A 20,003-nucleotide genomic window follows, 5' to 3' on the forward strand; every position below is an offset into this window, starting at 1 on the left:
TATCGTCTGCATACTGATAGCCAAATCCATATATAACTGACCGTGTATGATGACTTGCATTCTTTAAAGGCGTATACTAAATGTTCCAGCGTGACTCCAGTTGTACGTACTGTCTACTAGGATGAATAGTAATCTAGGTTTTTTTATGGAACCATTCATGTATGGTAACAATTGACAGTATCTTAAAGATCACATCACACATTGTGACTGTGCCAAAACTTCCAAACTGTTCTGCTTATTGGAACTGATTTTCAGTCCTAGAAAATTCGGCAACAAATTTTCTGCACACTTCTTACACACTTATCCATATAGCAACCCAATCCCATCCCTTTAGGTTTTGTGCCCACGATGAATTTTTTGTGAATTTTTCATGATGCGCATTTTCACTTTCAAAAACGCAGGGTCTTACAGTTCCATCAAAGTGGATGGGATTTATCGAAATCTGAGGCCCACTGTGCTTTTTATTTACTCAGTGTATACTGACCTGCGGTGAGTTTTGTGTGGATTTTTACAGATGCGGAACTCTGCAGGTAAAAAAACAGGCGTTTTTAATACATTTATTTGGCAAAAACGCATTTAAAACACAAAAAATGCAAGTAACCTATGTACATTCTCCTCATTATCTCATCTATTTTTTCTTCTTCTTTTTGTTCTCATTTTAGATCAACTAATCATGGCTGATAAACCAGTACTTCATTATTTTTATGGACGCGGAAGAGCAGAAGCTATCAGGTGGCTGTTGGCAGCAGCTGGTGTTGAGGTTGGTAACAGAGCTGATATACACTCCTCAACATCGAAATTGTAACCCCAAGAAGGAAGTAGTAGAATTATGAAAATCACAGCATGGACAGACATGTAATGATAGGCAAATGATGGAAAAAATGGGGAAACTCCAATTTTCAAGATCTCCATGCTCAGAAATGCACTCATTTGCACACCATAACATGTCGTCCGTGAGGTTATTAATGGTTGTATGAGGAATGTTCTGCCATGCTGAATGCACTTGGACATACAAATCATCAAGATCCGCTGCTGGCAGCTCTCTTTGTATTTGCTGACTAATGACATTTCACATGTGCTGAAGCGTAGACCGGTTGAGGAATGAGCACGCTTTGCTGCTCACGGATCCAGTGCCGCCTGCGATTTGTGGATATTACTGGTCTGAAAACTTCAGCACTTATCTGAACCTAATTTAAGACCTCATTCACATATCTGTATTTAAACATGTACATGAAAAAAATGGTGCTGGTGTCATCAGAGTTTTGAATCTGTGTATAGTCCATGTCCCTTTTAACCATCCGTGCGGTATCTGTGTGGATAAATAAATGACAGCTTCTCCTGTCCTTTGCAATGTTAACTACGTACATGTTTTTCACGGACCCATAGGCTTGTATTGACCACTTTCTACCATGCTGCCTTAAAAAAGTGGACATGTCTCAGTGTGTTTTGTATGGACACATGATACATGAAAAAAAACCCATGAACATTTGAATTGCACCGTAGATAACAATGAGTACGTGAGAAAAACGGATACAACACGTACGTGTGAATGAGGCCTAAGGTAATGTGCAAACATGAACTAAATGCTCAAAGTAATGAACAAAAGGATATTTTATATGAAAACAATTTGTTGTGCATGTGTTCAGTCTTATGAGCATCTTTTAACCACTTGAGGTTTGCAAAGCTGATCGTTCTTTAGGCGTTTTCTTCTCTCAAGATGCCCTATACTTTTATAATAGAAGTCAATGGAAAGACTCAAGACTTTTTGAGCATTTTTATGCGAAAAAAGTTTAATTTCTTCATTGTTGAATGGAGTTAAAAAACAAACAAACTGGAAAATGCTATTAAATAAGCTGCTAGAAAAACTGATACAGTGGGGAAAATAAGTATTTGATCCACTGCTGATTTTGCAAGATTTCCCTCCTATTGTTTGTAGGTGGGAAGACTTGCAAAATCAGCAGGGTATCAAATACTTATTTTCCCCACTATATATGTTAAAAAAATGCCCACAGTCACAAACTTTGAAAAAGTGCTCAGTAAACTACAAAAAAACAATGCTAACTAAGATGCTTTAGGAAATGAATAAATACTATAGATGAGCAAACCTGAACTGTAAATTTTGGGGTTCGTACTGGAAACAGTGTCCAGTGCTGAACTACGAACACGGACTTCCACTGGAAGTCCGTTTTTACAGTCAGAGATTTTCATTCTACAAAGTTCGGATCCCCACTGATTTCTATGGAGTTCAGTTCCTGTTCCCGTACCGAACTTTAGACTTGGGTTCGAACCTGAACTTCCACGGGTCTGGTCATCCCTAAAAAACCACGTGTTTCTGAAGAATTTTCCTCATTGAAAAATTGAGACATTGTATGCATACCCTAGGCCTCCTTCACACGTCCTACTTTTTCCAGTACTAGAAAAACCAGTCCTGGTGCTGTCCATGTATATCATACATGTGACATCCGTGTGCTGCATCAGTGTGACGCGTTCTGGCGCCTGGGAAAAAGCAGTACAATTAGCGCTGTGCCCAAGCGTCGGGTGCTGAATGTATCTCTCATCATTGCCTGGTCTCCTAGCAATCAATACAACCAGGCAAAGCTGATGAGATTTGTAGTCACCACTGGCTGTCTATGTATCGCAGTTTTTAATGGATGTATTATTTCTGGGGCAGCTCAGAGCTGATGATCATAGTCTGGGAGGGAGCCAATATCCATGCCCCCTTCCCTGCCTATTAATATCAACCTGCAAGTTGTCTGTTTAGACTTTCATGGTTAGTAAATATGGGGAGAACCCCGCGTCATTTTTTTTTTTTTCTTGGCTGTAAAGGCTAAGCAAACAGCTGTGAGCTATTAATACGCTGGAAACCTTTATAGCTATTGGCCCCTTCACAGAATATTAACACCATCACCCAGCTGTCGGATTTCTCTCAGCTGGTTATGAAAACTAAGGGGGATCCTGAGCCGTGTGGGTTTTTTTTTTTAAATGAATTATTTAATATGCGCGATACAAAGCAGACGGCCAGTGTTAACTACAAGTCTCCTCAGCATCTCCTGGTCTCATTGATCGCAAGGAGAGCTGCATTCAGCACCTGGGCACAGTGCTAACTGTACTGCTTTTCTGAGGCACCTGTACATGTCACACGGATGTCATCAGTGTGCACGTGTGTGTGAAGTATTGTGGACCGTGCTGCCAGGTAAAAAAGGGACATGTCGACGTGTTTTGCACACGGACACACGATCCATGGAAACAGACTGATGTCAAATTGTCACCACACGTACCGCAGACACAAACGTGTGAGGGGGCCTCAGGCAGTGTTTCCCAAACTCCAGTCCTCACCGCCCACCAACACATCATGTTTGCAGGATTTGTTTAGTACTGCTCAGGTGAGAGAACCTGTGGCTATTCAGGAGTCTGCATGGCAGCAGTATTTGCTTGTCACTCAGATTTCTCAAAGGTAACATTTATAAATAATTGACCAAAATGTTTCAGTGGGTAATAACCGAAACAACTGCAAAAAAAATAAATAAAAACACACCAAAAAACAGGATATACTGGCCCTGATTCATCAAGATGTTTGTGCCAGAAATCAGTTGAAAAGTTGCACATTTTTTGCACCACGCAAGATGGTGCTAAAATGTAAAGACTTTTGGTGTTTTGATGCTAGTTTGATGGGGTGAAAATAAACAGGATGGGGCTTGCTTATCTAATCTAATTGACTACATGACCAGCGTACCTTACACCACAAATCTTCGGCTACTTTCACACTAGCGTCGGAATCTCCCCGTCGCAATGCGTCGGGCAGAGATTCCGACGCTAGCGTTTAACGCACTGCACAACGGAGGCAGCGGATGCATTTCTCCGGCGCATCCGCTGCCCCATTGTAAGGTGCGGGGAGGTGGGGGCGGAGTTCCGGCGCGCATGCGCAGTCGGAAAAAGCGGTCCGTCAGGAGAAAAAAACGTTACATGTAGCATTTTTTTGTGCCGACGGTCCGCCAAAGCACGACGCATCCGTCGCACGACGGATGCGACGTGTGGCAATCCGTCGCAATGCGTCGTCAATACAAGTCTATGGGGAAAAAACGCATCCTGCAAGCACTTTTGCAGGATGCGTTTTTTCTGCAAAACGACGCATTGTGACGGATTGCAGTTAACGCTAGTGTGAAAGTAGCCGCCTCCCATCCCGAAACTTTGTGTTGAGACTGGTATGGAGAACAACACTCTTTATTAATCCGGGCTGCTGTTTTTAAAGGGAACATTCCAAAACGCTATTGATCTGCGGTTAATCAGACAGCTAAATCTGTCTGGCCACTGCACTGAAAGCCCGATTATCGGGAGTGCAGAATTTGACTGAAATAGATGTTGTTTGTAATACCCTTGTAAGGTTTAAGGTTTTGATGCAGATTTAGGGTATATTCATTTTTTATTTTTTTATTTTAAATTGAGACCTGTAAATCATCCAAGTGCTTGCTATGCCGACGCCGGAAGTGGAGGAGATGGAGAAATTAGTTTCTCCGCCTCCTGCGCAGCTGTGCTCCAATTCTCTCTGTGCGAGAGGCTCGGCGCACAGACGCATGATACTTGGCACCCGCTTGCAGCAGAGCAGAAGCCGAGGGTCATTAGCATATAGCATCGGATGCCATACGCTAGTGTAACCCCGGCCTTAAGCAGATTCTCCAACGCTGTATGAGCAGCATTGTGGTTATCCCATTGAAGAGTATTTGTAGCATTTGTTGAATGTGTGCTTCAAAACACAACTAAAATCTCTGGTGTTGAACTTTCCCATAAAGAAACTCATTGCTATCGTACTTTGTCTTTTGTTTCGACAGTTTGAAGAGAAATTTTACAGAACAAAGGAGGAATATAACAAGCTGCTTGAATGTAAGAAGTATTTTGTTTTCCCGTATCATGAGACAGATTGTAAAAGTGTAGATGGAACACTATGGGACCGATTTGAAAAGTCATAAAAGCTTTGCTTAATACAGAGTTATGAAAAAAGGTTGCAACTTTTTAGCATTTTCTCACCATTTTTGCATCAGCTCCTCCAAATTGTGTGGTGTTGGGGAGGAGCCGAGACAGGCATGGTCTTTCGCGCCCATGGATTTTCATGAAAAGTGCCAGTGTTGTTTACATGAGAAATGCCACTTCAATTTCAGACTGGCATTGCATTTCAGGCAAGGTATATGGAGGCGCTCGTCACTCAGAAGAAGCACTGAATTCATTAAGTGGATTCAGTGTCTCTTCTACTCCATCACGACTGGCGCGATCGTGTGGTCTTGAAGAATCGGTTCCTATATTTTCACATTGTATACATAAAGTTGGTGCACTTAACAATAAAAAAAAAAATTATGGACAAAATGGCAATTTATTGCATGTCCATAGATATGTTAAAGGACCCACAGGCAAGTTATGTGAGAGAATTCGTTACGGCAGTGCATGGTATTATGACTACTGCTCAACCCTTATGAAATCTTTGGGCTTGTTCACATACTGCATTTTTGTCATGTTTTTGTGCGTGTTTTTTTGTCACAGAAAAGCATAGTTATCACTGCAAATAATAAATGTATGGACATTAGGGTGACAAAGCATTCTATAGGAAAAAACTAATACACATTAGCTTCATTACAGTCTCGCCCCCTAGAATTGTTACATAATGATCTGTAATATCCTTTAAAAAATCGTTTCTTTTGCTTTAGTTTAGCTCCTTCCCCAGTGAAGTCCTCTTGGCTGCTGGCTCCTTCCCTAATGAATCCTTCTTGGCTGCCTGGCTCTTTTTCCAATGAAGCCCTCTTAGCTGCCTGGCTCCTTCTGAGTCGCCCGCCAGGACCGTGGGGTACCCGGTACTAAGTCCGGTATTCACAGGGGATGTCACGGCGGAGACCCGGTCCATGGCCCTGGGCGCCCATGTAAGAGGGAAAATTGATTAAAGTTTGTGTTCGTGATGCCACCTGTGGTATTCGGTCAGTGATGCCCGACGCTGCTTTAAGGGGTCCTCTGGGGTGATGTTATGGCAGCTAGATGGTACAACTTCCCACAGGTGAAGTATATCCCCAGGGCTCCCGATGTGTAGATGGAAGATGGTGAATAGTGCAGTAAAGAACGAGGACACTAGTTTGCGGTATCTTTACCTGGTTTACTGAAGACTTCAGGCCGCCACAGTCCAGGGCACCAGATCACAGGACAGGCAGGGTCCAGCCGGCTTGGAAGCGAATTCAGAGTCCCCATTACCAGGTAGAGTTAAAAGCCTTCCTCATAGCATGGTGGTTTTGTAGTCCCTTACTGCCTATAGCTTCTGATAAGGTCCTCACAGTTCCTTTCTGTCCCCCATAAAGGGACAGAAAGCCGTATGGCAGGTGACTCAAGCCTTTTTACAGGATCTCTATCATGACCTGGGCTCGGTGTCACTGTGCCTCCTGGGAATTGGGGCAGACAGGCGATGTGTAATCCAGCTGTCCTGCCGGTTTCTGCTGTCAGTCTTAGAGTCCCTCACAACCTCGGTGTTCAGGCTACCGGTAATCTGTGCCAGCCAGGGAGGTAGCTAATTCACTGCTCTGCTCCACTGGTGTTCTTTCTCATGTGCTTCGCTCTCCCACACGCTCACTACAATCTGTTCGGCTTTCGGTATTATCTCTGTCCAGGAGCCACTTTCTTGTGGCTGCACAGCTCCTCATACGTTCTTCCGGCCTCAGACTGCTCCAGTCTGCTCTCTGGCACTATCTGACTATCTTTCCCTTCAAACCACAATCTATATAGGGGAGTCACCTAGGAAAAGGATCAAAAGCTCCCCCTTATGGCCTGGAGTGTGAACATGTTGCATGTTTGTGTTACCTGGTGAAAGTTATCGTTCATCGCTTCCAAGCGTGACATCACTCTCACCGTGAGGAAAGCAGTGCTACTGTGACGACCAGGACCCTGGGGCGTCACATTTCCCCAATGAAGCCCTCTTGGCTGCCTGGCTCCTTCCTCAATGAAACCCTCTTGGCTCCCTGGCTCTGATCCAGAATACCCTATCTATGTCATTTAAACATTGCATAAATTGTTTATGGAATGTACCTTATAGTATGTTATTGCACATGCAGCTGAAATTTTATTTTAAGAGAAAAAAGCTCCTTAAATTATTGAATAATGTAAAGCTCTGCAATGCTCAATTGATGCTAATAATTCCTATCAGATATAGCTCAACTAATGGGTCAAGAATTATTTAGCAAAGTTACATATCTTAGTTTTGTAATGGGATTTTTGTCATTCCAAAATCAGAGAAATAGGAAGTATTGCATCGCCCCCTTCTGGCCCTTCACCTAGAAAATAAACTCTAAATCTTTATATAAAACTGGAAAAGTGTACATTTTTGCCCGGGTTCAGAAAGCCACATTTCATGGTCCACATATGGACAGCAATGTCTGGGCTAGCTGCTGGCACCTTGAGCCAAATTTCCAACCTACATGTGCCCAAGAGGCTGCTAGTTTGGGTCAGGAGACCCGTTGTCAGTCCAGACTTTGAGACCATTAAGTCTCAATAGTGGTCTGTCTGTTGGTTTCTTTTTTTTTTAACTACAATTGTGTGTATTTTAGAGGAGACTTGTGCTTTGCTGTCCTCATTATGTAGGGTCAGATGGGGTGTTTCCTGCTGTTCTACATTGGGAATTGTCTTCATGTGAGTCTTTTCTGCTTTGTGGGCAGTTTCTCAATAGCTTCAGCTTCATCATAGCTGCAGGCAGTTGGAAGGAGACCAAATGAAATCTGAGAGTTAGTGGAATGTGCAAAAAAAAAAAACCAAGCTGCCTAATCCTTCTAGGCCCTACCTCTGAACTTACAGGGCTTTTAGGATCTGCTGCGCATATATTAGTGCCAGATATCACCGGACACCTTCAGAGGTCTTGTGGAGTCCATGCCTTGATAAAGACCGGAAAGGTCAAAATGTCACTTACTTTTCGCATATATGGAAGAATAAAAATAAGTCTTTTTATTCATTATCATTTCATTGATCACCACTGATACAGGTGATTTCCGCAATATTAGGCTCGTAGCTTTAACCTCTTACTGACATGTAATATCCAATGTCGGCTCCCTGTCTTTGCCCTGCATTTTTCTGTGTTATTCAGCCATCATCTGCCTCTACCATCCGCTGGGGGAGTTGAGCGCTGCCCACTGCTGTTAACCTGTCAAATGCTGCTGTCAATCTGCTGCAAGGTGGGCAGTATCGTTCTAATCGCCCTGCCCTCGGACGCAACCACGAGGTGCCAATAGGTTGCCATGACAGTTGGAGGTCTGCTCCAGATCCCCATGCCAATCATGACCTTGGCAGGGCTTCATTGGAAACCATGATTTTTGCTATACACACCAATACTTTTAATATTTATGTATGTAATACAAGTAATCAGATTGTTAGTGCAAGTACATATAATGGTTCGAATCACTTACCCCTTTCCTCTCATTAGAAAAACGTGCATTTTTTCCACAATGCAGGTGAAAAAAATTATATATAAAAGTCACACACCAAAATTATAATAAAAGCATGCAATAGTGTGATGTTGAAATGAGAAAAATTAAATCATACACCAGAATAAAAACCCCAAAGTGTATTTAATAATGACATGATATAATTATACCATGTTATGAAGGTGAATGTGAATTCTACCAAAATATATAATAATAATAATAATAATAATAATAATAATAATAATAATAATTTTTATTTATATAGCGCCAACATATTCCGTAGCGCTTTACAAATTATAGAGGGGACTTGTACAGACAATAGACATTACAGCATAACAGAAATACAGTTCAAAACAGATACCAGGAGGAATGAGGACCCTGCTCGCAAGCTTACAGACTATGAGGAAAAGGGGAGACACGAGAGGTGGATGGTAACAATTGCTTTAGTTATTCGGACCAGCTATAGTGTAAGGCTCAGGTGTTCATGTAAAGCTGCATGAACCAGTATGTAGCAGTACAGACACAGAGGGCTAATACTGCATAAAGTGTATGAGAACATGATGCGAGGAACCTTTTTTTTTTTTTTTTTTTTATTATAAATAGGCCACACAGGGATCGTTAGGTTAATGCATTGAGGCGGTAGGCCAGTCTGAACAAATGAGTTTTTAGGGTACGCTTAAAACTGTGGGGATTGGGGATTAATCGTATTAACCTAGGTAGTGCATTCCAAAGAATCAGCGCAGCACGTGTAAAGTCTTGGAGACGGGAGTGGGAGGTTCTGATTATTGAGGATGCTAACCTGAGGTCATTAGCGGAGCGGAGGGCACGGGTAAGGTGGTAGACTGATACCAGGGAGGAGATGTAGGGTGGTGCTAAGCCATGGAGTGCTTTGTGGATGAGGGTAGTAGTTTTGTACTGGATTCTGGAGTGGATGGGTAGCAAGTGTAATGACTGGCACAGGGTAGAGGCTTCGGTGTAACGGTTATATTTATATTAGATGGTGGCCCGATTCTAATGCATCGGGTATTCTAGAATATGCATGTCCACGTAGTATATTGCACAGCCCACATAGTATATTGCCCAGCCCACGTAGTATATTGCCCAGCCATGTAGTATATTGCCCATTGACATAGTATACAGCACAGAACCACGTAGTATATTGCCCAGCCACGTATGTCACAGGTTAAAAAAAAAAACAAAAACATATACTCACCTTCTGAGGGAGCCCTTGTAGTCATGTCGCCTGTGTGCAGTGCACTGGGCAGCTTCCGGTCCCAGGGTTGGTAGTGCAGGACCTGTGATGAAGTCGCGATCACATGACCGTGAAGTCATGGCAGGTCCTTCTCGCGCAGGACCTGTGATGAGGTCGCGGTCACATGACCGTGACTTCATGGCAGGTCCTTGTCGCATACCATCCTTGCCACCGGAACCTGCCGCTTGCATGGAGCGGTTACCGGAGCATCGCGAGGAGTGGGAAAGGCGGCGGAAGGTGAGCATATAATGATTGTTTATTTTTTTTATTATTATTAACATTATTTTTAACGTTAGATCCTTTTACTATTGACGCTGCATAGGCAGCGTCAATAGTAAAAACTTGGTCACACAGGGTTAATAGCGGCGGTAACTGAGTGAGTTACCCGCGGCATAACGCGGTCCGTTACCGCTGGCATTAACCCTGTGTGAGCGGTGACTGTGAGGAGTATGGAGCGGGTGCCGGGCACTGACTGCAGGGGAGTAGGGAGGGACTAATCGGACTGTGGCCGTCGCTGATTGGTCGTGGCAGCCATGACAGGCAGCTGGTGAGACCAATCAGCGACTTGGATTCCATGACAGACAGAGGCCGCGACTAATGAATATCCGGGACAGACAGAAGGACAGAAAGATGGAAGTGACCCTTAGACAAATAAATAAATATATCTATTTGTCTAAGGGTCACTTCCATCTTTCTGTCCTTCTGTCTGTCTATATATATATTTTTTTATACTGTGTGTGTATATGTATATATATATATATATATATATATATATATATATATATATATATATATATATATATATATATATATATATATATATATATATATATATATATATATATATATATATATATATAAAAGTCAGTCTCCAGAAACGCAGTAGCCCGCACCACCTCCTAATGACACAGCTGAGTTCTCACGCCTGTGAACAGAGATGTAGCCGCCGGACCTCGGGTGCTTCTGCCGACAACACATGCCAATAAATCCAATCGAGATAAAGAAAGGCAGCACTCACCGATCCATCCGAGACAGGTATCTTTATTGTTACAGATTAAAAGTCTTCACGGCCGGGGGTACAGATTCCAAAGAGTGCGCCAAGCCTGACGGTCAGGCTTGCCGCACTCTTTGGAATCTGTACCCCGGCCGTGAAGACTTTTAATCTGTAACAATAAAGATACCTGTCTCGGATGGATCGGTGAGTGCTGCCTTTCTTTATCTCGATTGGATTTATTGGCATGTGTTGTCGGCAGAAGCACCCGAGGTCCGGCGGCTACATCTCTGTTCACAGGCGTGAGAACTCAGCTGTGTCATTAGGAGGTGGTGCGGGCTACTGCGTTTCTGGAGACTGACTTTTATATATATATATATATATATATATATATATATATATATATATATATATATATATATATATATATATATATATATATATATATATATATATATATATATATATATATATATATATATATATATATATATATTTTATACTGTTATAGGAGGGGCAAAGCCAGAAAGGGTGATGCACGGCACCGATCGGTAAGGTTATTTGTGCATGGCTGCCACTAACCCTACTCTTGGGATACAGCAGGTTTCAGAGGAGTGTATATTAAAAAAATCGTTTTTTGTTTTTTTTTCTCCATCTTTATGTTATTTATTCACGTCCATAAATTATCTGGATATTCACACACAAGAGAAAAAAAATATATATATAATTTTTTGTTTTTCTCTTTTATGTGAATATCCAGATAATTTATGGACATGAATAAATGACATTTAGATGAAGAAAAAAAAAAATCGATTACTTAAAAAAAAAAAAAATCGTTAGTTTTTTTTTTAAATACACTCCTCTGAAACCTGCTGTATCCCAAGAGTGGGGTTAGTGGCAGCCATGCACAAATAAGCTTACCGATCGGTTTCGTGCATCACCCTTTCTGGCTTTGCCCCTCCTATAACAGTGTATAGTATCCTGTAATCTTCATATACATAAAACTAGTAAATTGCTCTGCTGCCCTCTGGATGCCTCTTGCTATTAAAGATTGGAGTTGTGTTCATGTGAACAAGTTCTGATTTGTTTAATAGTCACTTTGTTGATAGCTGCGGGCAGTTGGGTGTATATATACATGCTTGCATGCTCGGCCCTGGGTGTAAATGTCAGACATGCAGATTTTACCACAGTTCATCCCTGAGCCAATTCTAATACACTTGCTCTTTCTTTTAGCTGGAGACCTGATGTTTGGCCAAATACCAATGCTGGAAATCGATGGGTTGAAAATTGCACAAACTAAGGCCATTCTGAATTACATAGCTGGAAAGTATAATCTGTATGGAAGTGACCTGAAAGAGCGAGCCTAGTGAGTACACCCGCCTCATCAGTCCGGAATGGTTGTGTTTTCTTATACACTGTCTGATCTCTTGATGCTAAGATTTACTGTGGACCATAGTCTAAGCCGTATAGTGCGAGCTGTACTCCACCCGGTGCCCCACCTCCCATACTGACAGTTTTCTTGTGCCCTAATAGTTTGAACCATTATTAGCCCCATTTATTTCAAAATAAACCCTTTATTGTACCAGCTAGTTCCCTCTTGTCAGGAGGCTTAAAGGGGTATTGTTAAGTTTGGATGTTATGCCCATTCCATTCACCGTATCGGTGGGGGTCTCCAGTGATCGGGAAGCTATCACCTACCTCAAAGATGTTACATAACTTGGATTACCCTTTAAAGCAGGCCTAATCATCCCTAAAAAGCATGTGTATACTCTCCCTCAAAAAACAAACACTAACAACATTGTTAGAAGCAATAAAACTGTCAGTCATTTTAATACCTTCATTCCATGTGGAGATTTCTTGAGGTTGTGACAAAGCTAGCGATAACTTCTGGATTCTCTTCTGTTGCATCATTCTTATTAAGATGTGAGGTGGATCAATCATGAAGTACTTGGAGGTCCCAATATACACCCCCATGGCTTGGTTCTCTCAGCATTTTGGCCTTCCTTTTCTGGCATCCACTGCATAGATATCCCATTGTAAGAAGTCCTGTTCCCATGCGGGGTGCACTTTCTGTTATATGCCTCTGCATGGAATGCCGTAGTTTACGATGGCTCTTTTTTAACTCTCTTATCGGAGGATCATGCCAATGCATTCTCACCCGGAGTGTCTCTTTTGCCATACACTGGTTCAGGTAAATGTCCTGTCATATGCACCAAGGACCATGCTAAAACCTAATGAGAGCTAACATAGAAAAACTAAAAAAAAAACACAACATGAAGAGCAAACTCACCAAAACCTTGTCAGATGACAAGTGCACTCGCAGGGTGCAGCAGACCCCCGATAATAAATGCTAAAGCAGCACAGGTGCAAGCTACTGATGAGAGCAACCACCCACTCACCCAAACATTAGAGGGGTTGGCTGCCTAGTGGCAAAAATGCACCCAGGTAAGGCTTGCATAAGACACTATACACACAGATAAATGTGATGCCCAGTGTCTGGGCAACCTATTGATCACGCCCTTATTATCAGGGGCCTGCTGCACCCTGCGAGTGCATTTGTCATTTGACAAGGTTTTGGTGAGTCTGCGCTTCATGTTGTAAAACCTAATGAGCCATTCCCTGAGGTCTCATTCAGAGGTCTGTGAATCAGGTATATGTTCTATCTGTGGTTTTCCCTGACAACACACATACCTATTATAATCTTTTTTGCGGACTGTGTGTCCATTTTGGATTGGCCAAATGACCTGTGCAAGGCTATGTATCTGTGAAAACCACAGACAACTTCTGTATGGCATCTGCGTGCCATCTGTGATTAACATTGTAATTTATAGGAGAAGCTCTGTAATTTTATTTTTCATAAGTGGAGATCACTGTTAGTTAAACTGAAAATCTGATCCAACACTGATTACAGAAAGACAGGTTTTCTGCACACGTAAAAAAAAAATCTGCCGTCTCAGAGGTGCCCGATTCACTAAAGAAGCGCTCCCACTTAGTTTTTTAATTCATATATGTGTGTATCTGCATGTAATGCAGTGTGAATGTAGTAATATAGTCACCTACAACTCCTCTCCTCTGTCTGGCGCCGCTCTGCTTCTCTTGTCACGTCACTGCTCTGCGTGACCTGGAAGTGGCTTTTACCATGTATGCTTATGGAGCATCAGAACAAGGCCCCGTAGGTGTTCATTCACTCTATGCGTTCCCAAATAGTAACAATTGAGGTGACGTCACTCAAAAGAGGAGACAAACCGCACAAGACATCAGAGAGCGCAGCAGTAGGTGAGTATGATGGTACACTCGCAGTACATTACATGCAGATATTCACACATTTAATGAATAAAAAACGTAGTGGGAGTGCGTCGTTAATCAGGCACCTGACTCCAGCATGCCTCCTCAAGACCAGTGTGAAAAACGCCGGTCTTGATTAATCTGGACCAAAATCTCTACACATGACAGGAGATCTTTCAGATTTCCTACCTTTAGGTCTCCTCACGCATTGGAAATGTGATCGTATCTCAGCCTTCATAGGAGGTATAGGAAATGGATTTCACATGTTCAACTTTCACCAACTAAAGTGCTTTTTAGTCGATTATTTTCACATCATATTAATCACTTGTATAGTTAATGTGATGCTGCTTACATTTGAATGTCCATCATGGATCTGAAGTTCTGAGTGCAAAACTATGTACGGTAATTAACTTGGATTGCATATTGCATGTAGTTAAATATTTACATTCCATAGTGTAGATATATCTATCTAATAATAAATACATTGTTTCCCCATTCTTGCCTTCCAGTATTGATATGTATGTTGATGGAGCCACTGATCTAATGACAATGATCTTGTCCTACTTCTTCCTCTCCGATTGTGATAAGGAAAATCAAAAAAAAATGATGAAGGAAAAAGCACTCAAAAGATACTTCCCTGTGTACAATAAAGTAAGAAAGGACCTCTTTTTTTTTTTTTTTACCGGTTTTGTTAGAGCATTCTATTTATTATTGATGAATGAATTTATTCTAGAACCTGAGGACCCCGTTGTTCTTCATCTCGGTGCCAGTTTTTTGTTGGTGCTTGTCCATGATTTAGACATTCCCAAAAAGACCAATGGAAATCTGTAAAGCTGGCCTGGTATGTTGCATCAATGAGGCCTGCAATGACTGATGACTGAAAGCCACGTTAGCCACATGGCTGTCAGGGTCTGGAAGCTTCTTTTACTCATTTATTACCAGTTAATTGGCTTTGGGGAAAACCTTTCTAAATCTTGTCTTAAAGGGAACCTGTCACCTTAATTTGGCGGGACCGGTTTTCAGTCATATGGGCGGAGTTTTTGGGTGTTTGATTCGCCCTTTCCTTACCCGCTGGCTGCATGCTGGCCGAAATACTGGATTGAAGTTCATTCTGTGTCCTCCGTAGTACACGCCTGCGCAATTGGCTCTACCCGGGCTCTTGTCACATTATGGGAGCCCTGGGAGAGCCACTGCTGGAACAGTTTCGCCACTGCAGTTGTCTATTTGCTATATACAGGGAGGACACTTAGGGATTCAGAAGGGGTTATCCGAGTGGTGGACAACCCTTTTAAGTAGTAGTCATCGTCATCTAAACCCTAATTTTAATTAAGAAATGAGTTAGCAGCCTCAGACTGGTGATTTTTCTCAATATCACACATTTACAGTGGTCACCAGAGTCCTTAATGCCTCCATAAAGGCCTCAGACTTGGCAGCAAAACTCTGGTGTGAACTGCAGAGTTTGTGGCACTTGAACATGCAGAGCAGGATCCCACAAACATATGTGGCCTTCCTTACTATGAAAGCACAAGATCGCACTTTGCACTAACCGTAACTGCTCTAGTGATGTTGCCTTACATTAGAAGGTCCCCGTTTAGTCAGGTCTGTGGCAGCGATGGGTTGGTACAAAGTGAGATCTTCCCCTTTCACAGTGAGGAAGGCCCTGAAGGGATGTACGATACCGGCCTGCATGCTACAATCTCACAATATGGAAGTTTGGGCACAACATTTGCTAGAAAGTTTGGTTCTTTAGGAGGGGCATTAGTGACCACTTTTACTAATGCACACAAATAGTCAGCTCACCTGGAGATCGGCCACCTCTCATCTGTTCCTGCATGGAGGTTGGAACACACAGTTCATAGGAGAAAATACGATGAATGCTGCAGGAAACTCAAGCAAAAATTCTTCTTTATTTCATGTTAAAAATATAGATAATAGTAAACCGCTCAAAAATTGTTACACAGCATCATGCATCAAAATTTCACGGAGTGGCAGCGCTATTCCGACTCGTTTCGACTTGATGTCTGAAGGCCTGAATAAGACATCAAGTCGAAACGCGTCCGAATGAACTTTTGATGCGTGATGCTGTGTAACAATTTTTGAGTGGTTTACCATTATCTATCTTTTTAACACGAAGAAATAAAGAAGAATTTTTACTTGAATTTCCTGCTGGATTCATCGTATTTTCACTTTTACTAATAGGTGATAGTTTTATAAATCAACAGTGTGAGGCTGCCCATGTTTTTCTTAAATAAAAAGTGTAGCGACAGACTTGTGACAGACACTCTTTAAGGAGATGTACCATTAGAAGAGTCTCCTTTTATATTTTAGGCTCTTGAAGGTAAGGAATTCTTGGTTGGAAACAAGCTAAGCTGTGCAGATGTTTATCTATTGGATACCATCCTATCACTGGAAGAATTTCATCCCGACATCCTGCAGAAATTTCCTAATTTACAGGTAAGTGTTGTATAGGATGAAAACGACTACTGTTTTATAAGATAATGCGAAAAAGAATACAAGCAATTGGGAAGCCATTGTGTTCAGTTCAAGGAATTTCAAGGGAAATTATAGTAAAGCTCCTCTCATGAGTGGTAGATAGTGATGACGAGCGAGTATACTCGTTGCTCAGGTGATCTCCGAGTATTTGTTAGTGTTCGGAGATTTAGTTTTCATCGCCGCAGTTGAATGATTTACAGCTACTAGCCAGCCTGATTACATGTGGGGATTCCCTAGCAACCAGGCAACCCCCACATGTACTCAGCCTGGCTAGCAGCTGTAAGTCATTCAGCTGAGGTGAAAAAAACTAAATCTCCGAACACTAACAAATACTCAGACCACCTGAGCGTGCTCGGGAAAACCCGAGCAACGAGTATACTCTCTCATCACTAGTGGTAGATTCTACGACTTATTAAAGAGAATCTGTTAGTAATATTTTCCCTACGCAAGCCCAAGTACTATGAGGCAGAGAAGTTTATTTTTATATTTTTCCTTTTCCAAGAATACCTTTTTTTATTTTATTTTCTTCGTTGCTACTAGTGATGAGCGAGCGTGCTCTGATCTAGTGATATCTGACCATACTTGGGTGTTATCCGAGTATCGTGGGTGCTTGAGTAATATGTTTAAGTCCCTGCGGTTGCATAATTTGTGGCTGTTAGGTAATCCCTACATGTGTTACGACTGTCAGCCGTGAATCATGCAGTGGCTGGGACTCTAACATATTACTCAAGCACCCATGATACTCTGATAACAATCTAGCATGCTCGTATAACACTATATCCGAGCACGCTCACTCATCACTAGTTGCTACCTGATGTTGCATTGCTGTAAGATTTTTATATTCATATACAAATTAGCTTTGCAAGTGCGCAGGAGGGCGGTTCAGTGCACTTCCAGTCCTCGGGTCATTTGTACTTCCCACCGGTGCTGCAACCACTCATGATTGACATTGGAGACAGAGGCTGTGCTGCATACCCTCACCTCTGCTTGCCTAGGGCAAATTTTACTGATAAGATTCCTTTTAATGGAATTATGACTGCATAAGTGCAATTATCATGGTCATCATCTCATCCGTACAGTTCCTCCAGCCACAGTGTACACATTTTACCAGCTCTGTGGAGTCAGTAAGCCAAACCTCCAACTCCTCAAATTCCCTGACTCCCGACTCCACAGTATTGGTCACTACTGAGCATGTGCATAAAGTGCAGCACAGATTCATCTCAACTAAAGGTACCGTCACACTAAACGACGTTGCAGCGATACCGACAACTATGTCGATCGCTGCAGCGTCGCTGTTTGGTCGCTGGAGAGCTGTCACACAGACAGCTCTCCAGCGACCAACGATCCTGAAGTCCCCGGGTAACCAGGGTAAGCATCGGGTTACTAAGCGCAGGGCCGCGCTTAGTAACCCGATGTTTACCCTGGTTACCGTTGTAAATGTAAAAAAACAAACACTACATACTTACATTCCCGGGGTCTGGTCATGTCCCTCGCCTTCAGCTTCCTGCACTGACTGAGCGCCGGCCGTAAAGTACAGCGGTGACATCACCGCTGTGCTGTGCTTTACGGCTGGCCGGTGCTCACCAGTCAGTGCGGGAAGCTGACGGCGAGGGACCTGACCAGACACCGGAATGTAAGTATGTAGTGTTTGTTTTTTTACATTTACAACGGTAACCAGGGTAAACATCGGGTTACTAAGCGCGGGCCTGCGCTTAGTAACCCGATGTTTACCCTGGTTACCAGTGAAGACATCGCTGAATCGGCGTCACACACACCGATTCAGCGATGTCAGCGGGAGATCCAGCAACAAAATAAAGTGCTAGACTTTCCCCAGCGACCAACGATCTCCCAGCAGGGGCCTGATCGTTGGTCGCTGTCACACATAACGATTTCGTTAACGATATCGTTGCTACGTCACAAAAAGCAACGATATCGTTAACGATATCGTTATGTGTGACGGTACCTTAAGAGCAGAGATCCTTACATCAGGAACAGAACAGACATTTATAGGACATTTCATAACACCGACCCCCACAGTACTGGTCACTACTGAGCATGTACATAAAGTGCAGCATAGATTCATCTCAGCTAAAAGCCGAGATCCTTAGATCAGGAATAGAACAGACATTTATAGGACATTACATACCTTTCCCAAATTCTTATGAAAACACATCCTGCATTGTACTACTGTACCCAACTTATTGTATATTCTACGAGTCGGTCTATTTTATACTGACTCCACAGCCCTGCATTTTACTGCTGTAGAGGTTTGCTAATATTTTTCAGGCAGCTCCAATCATGCATGCATTTGCCGATTGTGTAGAAGCTTTGGTTTACTGTTGCAATGTTAATGTATTTACGTATTCCTTATTCAGGCTTTTAAAAAGAGAACCTGTGAAATTCCAAATATAAAGAAATTCTTTGAGCCGGGAAGTAAGAAAAAACCAATGGCTGATGACACCTATGTGAACACCGTGAAGGACCTCGTGTTCATTAAATAACTTACAGTTCAGCTGCATGAAAACTTACTCCCGGAAGTTTTCTCACGTGATCAATCTCGGGCAACGAAGTTTTCTGTGTTCTGTAACTTTTTACTAGCTATATTTAATGTATGTTACTTATCGCTACTTTATCTGTTACATGTTGCACCCTGCAATATCAAAATAGCAATCCTTCAAATAAACAATTGATTAAAAAAATGTAGCTTGTATTGGTTCTAAGTTGAAATTCCATTATCATGATTTCTGTCCATTCCTACAATGCAATGTATCCCAGCCTTTCACTGTAGAGTAGACAAATGGCTTGGGTGGCTTGGATGAAATACTTTTTGCGGTAATGTGGTGTTATATTTACACACAATGATTTCTAAATCCTATTAGCAAATTGTCTCTTCAGAGAGGAAGAGGACTAGAACTCTAGTGCCACCTATTGGAAGTAGCAATCCTAACAGTCAAAGTCGACCCTTTAACGAGCCTTGTCACATGACTTAGGATAATAGCCAAACCAGAATCTCAATTTGCAGACACTGTGTTTCGGGATACTGCCCCTCGTCAGTGCAAAGTGGAGATCTGGTTTGGCTGATTGAGAGGCGTCTGACCGGGATCCAAGAAGTATCGTTTCTCCTTGAGGAGAGTGACATGATAAGCATGTCGAGGTGAGGAGACTTAAAATCTGGGAAATATGCAAATTGTCTCTTCAGAGAGGAAGAGGACTAGAACTCTAGTGCCACCTATTGGAAGTAGCAATCCTAACAGTTAATGTCGACCCTTTCCTATTAGAAAAGGTGTCCTAGCAACATATCTGGTTGAGACTCGCTCATTCAAGTCCACAGGTGTGCAAAAAAAAAAAAAAATCTGCCATACTGAGCCACCATATTGCATCTTTTTTTTTCTTTGAATAGGAGAGATATACCGTATATTGCAATGAATCAGAGACCTTATTGTGCAATTTAGAGGGCTGTTCTCCCTTTGAACATATTCATCCATAAACCACAAAGATGCAGGTTCCATCTTTAGGTCACAAACGTGTTGAATGGGGTTCCCCCATT

The 20,003-nt window shown here is 42.3% G+C and overlaps 1 protein-coding gene across 2 annotated transcripts in view; it reads left to right on the top strand.

Annotated features, from left to right (window-relative positions):
• LOC138637878 (glutathione S-transferase 3-like) overlaps positions 1–19,158 on the top strand; it is a 30,661-nt gene extending 11,503 nt beyond the window's left edge. Inside the window, exons 1-7 of one of the 2 annotated variants that reach the window (XM_069726810.1) lie at positions 500–530; positions 663–760; positions 4,827–4,878; positions 11,912–12,044; positions 14,473–14,614; positions 16,292–16,417; positions 18,832–19,158. In XM_069726810.1, the coding sequence (XP_069582911.1) occupies positions 515–530; positions 663–760; positions 4,827–4,878; positions 11,912–12,044; positions 14,473–14,614; positions 16,292–16,417; positions 18,832–18,957 (693 nt within the window). In that variant the 5' untranslated portion in view covers positions 500–514 and the 3' untranslated portion in view covers positions 18,958–19,158. Of the gene's footprint in view, positions 1–499; positions 531–662; positions 761–4,826; positions 4,879–11,911; positions 12,045–14,472; positions 14,615–16,291; positions 16,418–18,831 lie in introns of those variants that run through there. The other variant, XM_069726811.1, reaches the window with a different exon arrangement.
• The last annotated feature ends 845 nt before the right edge of the window (positions 19,159–20,003 follow it).

The sequence above is a fragment of the Ranitomeya imitator genome, chromosome 5 (genome assembly GCF_032444005.1).
Source record: "Ranitomeya imitator isolate aRanImi1 chromosome 5, aRanImi1.pri, whole genome shotgun sequence".
NCBI classification, from domain to species: Eukaryota; Metazoa; Chordata; class Amphibia; order Anura; family Dendrobatidae; genus Ranitomeya; species Ranitomeya imitator.